General features: G+C 42.7%; 1 protein-coding gene across 1 annotated transcript in view; it reads right to left on the reverse strand.

Moving 5' to 3' along the window:
* The window catches only part of DR1 (down-regulator of transcription 1, TBP-binding (negative cofactor 2)), a 29588-nt gene extending 22572 nt beyond the window's left edge, over positions 1–7016 (reverse strand). Inside the window, exon 1 of the mRNA XM_006830953.1 lies at positions 6347–7016. Coding sequence (XP_006831016.1) covers positions 6347–6566 — 220 coding nt within the window. The 5' untranslated portion in view covers positions 6567–7016. The remainder of the gene's footprint in view (positions 1–6346) is intronic.
* Between the last annotated feature and the right edge of the window lie 217 nt (positions 7017–7233).

Genomic DNA, 7233 nt, shown 5'->3' on the forward strand with positions numbered 1-7233 from the left:
ATGGACTCAAGCGTGGCAACAGTAGTGAGGTTGGCCCAGGATCGGGCAGTGTTTCGTTCTGCTGTGCATAAGGTCACTATGGGTCGGTACCGACTCAGGCACCTAACAACAACAACAACAAACAACAGTGGGGTTAGGTGGGGGGTTTAGTTCGGGTGTTGGGAAGGCAATTCAAGGAAGGGGAGGAGGTGGAAGAACAAGATAGAAGGGGAATACTGAGACAGCTTTGCATGGCCTAAGCGGGACAGAGGTAAAGACTGATGCATGCTCAACCTTGGAGCAACAGGGCTTTGTGATACAGGGATCTAGGCATAGTTTGAAGAGGGGAAATAATACTAAGATGCTTGACTGTCTTGTGAATATTGCTTTCCCTTGCTTACTATTGTAAAATAGACACTTGAGTAGTATAGAAAGGAATGTTGGGAAACATGATTACACAAAACTTGTAAGCCTGTCTTCAGCCTATAACTGATTGGAACACTTAAAAGGGGTTCTAGAACTTGCCCAGTGAAATAGGCCTCTTGCAAAGCATTTGCAGAGTATAGGACTTTAGCTGGAATCCTGAGTCCCATTCAGAACCTTATGAGGTGGGACATTCCCACTAGAAAGGACCAGCAGACAAGTCTGGAACAGCTAGAACAACAGAAGATACATCTTCAAAGAAAGGTTATCAGGAAAAACCCAAAACAAAAATGTCAGCATGTCTGGCTAGTACAAGAATAAGCAAGCTGTTTTCCAGGAAGCCATCAAGACAAGCAATCAAGTTCCTTCAGGACAAACCCCCACTCTAAGACTGAAACTCAAAGGGAACAAATGAATAGTCATGTAAGCTTGCGGGCAACCACATTGGCCTACTGGTGAGTGGAAGAGGGGTAAAGGCAGCAATGAAGAAATCAACTGAGTTCAACCACAGTCCATTGAATCCCGATGACCTGGAGATGAGAGAGAAAAGAAGAAGAGCTGGTTGGTCCAAAGTGTGGTGAGACCTGAGGGCACTTGAGCCAATGGACAAGGGCTTAGCCACAGAGGGCTAGAGCAGAGAGTGAAGCATCCAGCTGATATGAACTAAGAGGAGAGGCACAAGAACACCCAAACTTGTAGACAGTACCCATTTGACCTAGCCTCAATGGCTTGATAATCAGAACTCGACTAGAGGAAGATTACAAAAAAAAAAAGGGAAACAAAGGTAAATTGCTACAATTTGATGAACCTGACCTGTACCCATGGAGGTAGTAATTCTAAATACCAACTGAGAGGGAAGGAGTCTTCACATCAAGTATCAATGCTATCCCCTCTACACATGGGGTAGATAGGGACAGGTAACTTATGCACTGGCTACCTAAAATGAGGGGCGAAAAAAGGCACGAAGTGACTGCCTTACAAGGTTTCAAGAGGGAGTTTAGTTTAAGTGTTGGGGGGGTAAGGGGAGAAAGAGTCCCAACTGAATAGCTGTCATGACTAATTGCTACTGTCACAACTGTAAAGGTAGATGTTTTGTAACAAAAACAGGGGATGATCAGAACTTGACTAGAAGAAAGAAGAGGGATTAAAAAAAAAAAAGAGTAACCTGCTACAATTTGATGAACTTTACCTATACTTATGGATGTGATAGCTCAAAAAAGGGAACAAATCTTTACAGCAAGGATCACTCCCACCCCCTTGGTACACAGCGTTGACAGGGATTGGCAACTTAGACACTGGCTACCCAAAATGGGAGTGTCTATAAAGGCAAGAAAGGACTTCTGGTAGCATAGTGGTTAGGAATCGGGCTGGGAACCTTAAGGTCAGCAGTTCGAAACTACCAGCTGTTCCATGGGAGAAGGATGCGTCTTTCTGCTCCCGTAAAGATATACAGCCTTGGAAACCCTGTACAGGGCTGCTATGAGTCGGAACCGACTCCACGGCACATAACAACAACAACATAAAGGCAAGAAAGGTGCTCTGGTAGTGTAGTGGTTACAAGAAGGGCTGCTAACAACAAGGTCAGCAGTTCGAAACTACCAGCAGAGAAAGACGAGGTGTTCTCCTCCCGTAAAGATTTACAGCTTCAGAAACCCTGTGCAGAGTCATTATGAGTGGGAACCGACTCCATGGTACTTAACAACAACAACATAAAGGCAAGAAGTGACTGGCTTATAAGCTTTCAAAAGGGAGTCTAGTTCCAGATGAGGCGGGGGAAGGTAGAATCACCAATGAATGATTTCCAATCCGTTGGGACCAGGTTGGCGAAAGGAAATGGGGATAAGACTCTTATGGTACAATAGTGAATAATTGCCACCAGGATTGAGTGTGAGGGTTGGAAATGTGGAGGTTGATGTTTTTTGACAAAAGGAGGGGAGTGATTGATTTTGCAGCCCAGGAGCGGAGGTTCCTGGGACCATCAAGTGAGAAGACCCTACCCAGAGAGACAGTGACGCCAGGGATGGAGACAGAGACGATGATGTGGACAGATGGAACGGCTGGGGACACCAGTACTCAGGGAGGGAGAAGGCCTGTGTGGTGTACCCTTTGGTTATTTGATGATTCATGGAGGGGGACTGTAATCATTGCAATGAAACGAAATACGATAGGATGAGTGTAAAGCTGATGTTCTCCCATGCAAACCTCACAAAAACTTTAAAAAACCCCGGGGGGAATGGTTAATCTTACAGTCCAGAAACAGAGGACAACCTAGGACCATCAAGGGAGAAGAGAACAAGCAGAATGCAGGACCTTATCCAGAGAAGCAGCCAAGCCAGAGGTGGAGGCACAGGTGGGGACATGGAGAGGGGGAGCGACTGAGGACTCTAGATTCATGGGAAGAGAGGGACTGAGAACTGGTGGCCAGGAGGCAGACTTGTAGAATGTGTCCTTTGGAGATGTAAATTATTATATATGACTGAGTGTTTTTTGTTTTTGTTGTTTTAAAAATAGCTAAAGTGAACAGAGAGAAATACTGTTAACTGATGGTACATGGAGGGGATTATAATCATTGTACTGAAACAAGGTGTATGATTTGTTGAATGTGAAACTGATGATCTGCCCTGTAAACTTTAACTCAGCCCATTAAAAAAAAAAAAAAAAAAAAAAGTGAGCTAAACTCAGAGGGACTTAACTACCACCAAGATCGAAGAGCCAGGAATGGAGTGTGTCCTTTGGACCTGAGGTCTCGGCACTGTGGAGCTCACAGATCCAGGGGAAGATTGAAGCCAAGATGTATGAAGATCTCTAAGGAATACTGGGTCTAGAGATGCTGAAAGGAAACCAGGTCCTTTCCCCAGAACTGACAAAGAGAAAGGTTCTCCTTGAGTCAGCACTCTGAATTTGGGTTTCAGCCTCCTCAACTATGAGAGAATAAATTTATGGCTGTTAAAGCAAAATAAATAAATAAACTGAAATACTCCAAAAATCAACAAAAAAACTCAAGTTTCACCTGAAACCATTAAGCATTATTTATTAAAGAAATGGAGAAACCTTAGTTAACAGATTTGCCCAAGGCCAAAGAATTTCCAGTGCACAACCTGCAACTCTTGATTCTCTATGTTAATTTGCCCCATAATGCAAGAGACATGTTAGAACTCATACAGGAATATGTGTTCACAGAAAACAGCAGAGAGAGAAAGGAACACCTCTTAAAGCTTAGATTTCCCTGTATTCATATATCTAAACCCTACTTTCTTAAACTCAAAATAAGTAAATTAAGAAAAAAATCAATTAACTAAAATATGATTATTACACAAGTTAACTGGTAATACCAAAACTTCAACTTCCATTTTAGAAAACTGCTTACTTTGCTTTGACAAGGTAAAACAAATAAGTGAAAAGTCCTGAAGCAAAGTCTAGTTCATTAAACTTATTACTAAAAATCCCAACTTCAACATGAGAGAATCATACCACTTGACTGTTATCCTACATGTCTAAATAATCAATGGTAACAAAAAAGAGTAAAAAATATCTTAACCACCATCATTTCCCAACCCAGTTTTTCAGTTAGTCTGTAAAAATACCTTAAAAGACACCTGAAATATACACCTTAATCATTTCCTTAAATTAAAAAGAAAAAAAATTTTAACTACCCCAAACAAAAATTCTTTAAAATAATTAGGCAACATGAGGTTAATATTATTAAATTATAAATGTGTAAAATCTAATCCTCAAGCTAGGGAGAACTCTTAGGCAAAAATGTGGGCCTTTATTCACTCAACAATAACAATGCTACAAGAAAAAAAAAAAAGTTCAATTTACAAGACTAATGCGCCAGACTGTAAAGCCGCCAAACTGTAAAGCCGTTTGAACTGCAAGGTTGGCAGTTCAAGCTCACCAGCAGCTCCTAGGAAACTCTACACAGGGTCGCTATGGGTTGAAATTGACTCGAAGGTACTTAACAACAACAACCACCACCACCAAGTCCACAGGAGCTCTGGTAGCCTGGTGATTGCAAGTTGGGCTGCTAATCTCAGGTCAGCAGTTTGAAATTACCAGCCTTTCTGTGGGACAAAGATGAGACTTTCTGCTCGGTATAAAGATTTATAGCCTCAGAAACCCTGTACAGGGTCACTATGAGTCAGAAATGACTCCACAGCACACAAACACGCACCAGGTCAATACATATCTTTAAACTAATAAAATCCTTAGCACACAACGAAAAATGCTTTCACTAACTTTCTGACTCATATATTACACTGAATTTAGAATATTCCAAAATTGCACTATTTAGCATACTGATTGCTACAGCTGTACTTTTATTCCATCATGTCAATCAGAAATCTAAATATATCTAAGAACAGAATAAAGTCCCAAGAAGACAGACTGTAATGTGTTATTAGATTTTTGGAATGATCTCCATTTCTGTGATGTAAACAAATGTTTAGGCAGAGCCTGTGGAAATCTTTTGCAATTTTCATTAGAAAGGTGATGTTGATAAAAGATCCCTTTTGTTTGCTGTGAGTTGTGTAAGGATCTTGTAGCTAGCTAGCTGTGTGGGATTCTTCAGTGAAAGTCATAGCAATCACACATGCATTGTAAAAGTGAAAACAGAAAAATAGGTAGCTTGGTTCTCATTTTACTGGCTAGATTATCCAACACCCTCATAAAGCAGAAAAAATTTAAAATACTAGTTTTTAAGAGTTTTTAATGTACTGAAATGGCAACATATGTTTTAAATTTACCTTCAGCAGATCATTGAGGATCAAAACCAATCGCTTTAATCCTTTTGTCAATATTGACAGTAAAGTATGGGATATGGTTGAGTATGAGCACAGACATGTTTTCTTCTTATATAGAAAAGGAAAGTCACCTTTTAAAATGTTAATTTTATAAAACTGAAATGATTCTTCCTATCAGAATGGTTAAAATAACCAGGCCTTTTTTAACTCTGGACTTCAAAAGCAATCAAGAGTCTGTTAGAATTTTAAAGTAAATTATCACCTCAAATTGAATGCAACTTTTTGCATAGGTGTTTCCCAAAACATTATAACTAGTATTCATGTCTCCTCTTCCCCAAAACCACTAGAAAATGCTCCCCCAAATCCTATTACTGTACTACACAAAATCCTCTCCAAACTGCGAGGAAAAAAACTTTTTTACAAGTGTTGTCCAATAAAAGATTATATGTATACAATCTAAATGGGAATGGCAGCAGGAAATGAAAGAGAAATGTACCATACAGGGAAAGAAAAAAATCTCACAAACCTTTCAATCCAAGCTTTTAGTCTCATTCAAATTTATCTCCATAGAGCTAAATTTGGGTGAGACTAAAAGACATTCATTCTTTTCTTACATAATAGAACTGAAGTGCTTTTGGGAACTTAATAAAACGTCTGACCATCAAACCATTTTAAAGCAAAAAACACGTGCCCTTTACTCAACGCCAATAACCGTTACCATGCTGAACACATTCCTGTTAACTTTTTTCTTAATTCATGTATGTGTTCAGAATATGAATCTTTTCCTGAGTAGGTGAGGTGGTTAGGGAAAGGGTGCTCTGTCTCCACTCCGGATGGAAGTTCCTGCGTCTCAATTTCAATTTTCCAAGGGAGAAGTGGGTTCCTTTCTCAGTTGTCATTCATTACCTAGGGTCCACTTTGGGCAGGCAATTCTTGTTGCTCGGCTCTACAGTGCGACCACTGCTAATATTTTCTCTTTGGGGGGCTGCGGGGTGACCTAAATTAAATGTTCGCAATCCTTACTTGTTAGCTGGATGAAAAGTCCAAGAATGCACATTGGGCTTTTCCTAAGGCTCCCCGCTGCCTGATTGCCGAAACGGCTTTTCCATTTAACTGTATTTACCAATGAAGAGGAATGGAGGTTTTGACACACACGGATCCCCGGGCCCATCTTTTATACCAAATCTCACAATACAACTTACCTTGTATGACATGTTCTGGTGAGATGGTTTTCTTTTCCGATTTGTTGCAAATCTCATTGGCTTCAGAAGATATTAGGTGAATGAATTCAGTGCAGCAGTTCACCACCAGCTCCCGGGCATCGTTGGCCACTCGGACGTTGGGCAGAGTCTCTTTGATCATCTTATTGATAGCAGCTCTGGGTATAGTGAGATCATCATCGTTGCCAGAGGAGGAAGCCATCGTACATTCCTCGTGTGCGCGCCCGACTTTTAAAAAACTCCCCAGCTCTGGTCCACTACCCCACGGAGATGTCCCAAAGGGCCGCCCTCGGAGGGTGATCCTGAGAGGCGCTCGGGAACGAGGGGTGCAGAAAATGAAGGGGGTGGGGAGGAGGAACTGGCTCCACCCGGCGGGGAACACCCGAATGTTTGAGATTCAGGGCGAAGCGGGGCGGAAAGTCGGAGGGCTGAGTGTTCCGGGGACAACACTGCTCTGGCCGAAGCAGGGAAAGCCCGGCGAGGTCCGGAAATTTGAGCGTCTCTCCTCAGAGGGGCGGGAGCTGTCGCCTAACTAGTCCCCAACAGCGTTGGTGCAGAGTCAAGATCCAGGGGCACTAGCCTCGCTGCAGTACCGGACAGACACCAGCGGGCTCGGCTCTACAGAGCCTGAGTCGCCGCCGCCCCCGCCAGCAGCCGTTGCCGCTGCCTCAGCCAAACCATCCTTCAGATCCCCGAGCCGACGCCTCACAACATGTCGGCCGCTGCTGGAACTCTGGGGGCCGTCTGGGGGCAAACAGAGACAGAGTCAGGCACTGAGGAAGCCGCAGCGGCTACCGCCGTGGCCGTTTATCCCGAACGCAGATCTTAGAAGCCCGAGCCGCAGCAATCGCGGCCCCTCCAAAGGCCTG

Source organism: Chrysochloris asiatica, unplaced genomic scaffold (assembly GCF_000296735.1).
Source record: "Chrysochloris asiatica unplaced genomic scaffold, ChrAsi1.0 scaffold00002, whole genome shotgun sequence".
Taxonomy (NCBI): domain Eukaryota; kingdom Metazoa; phylum Chordata; class Mammalia; order Afrosoricida; family Chrysochloridae; genus Chrysochloris; species Chrysochloris asiatica.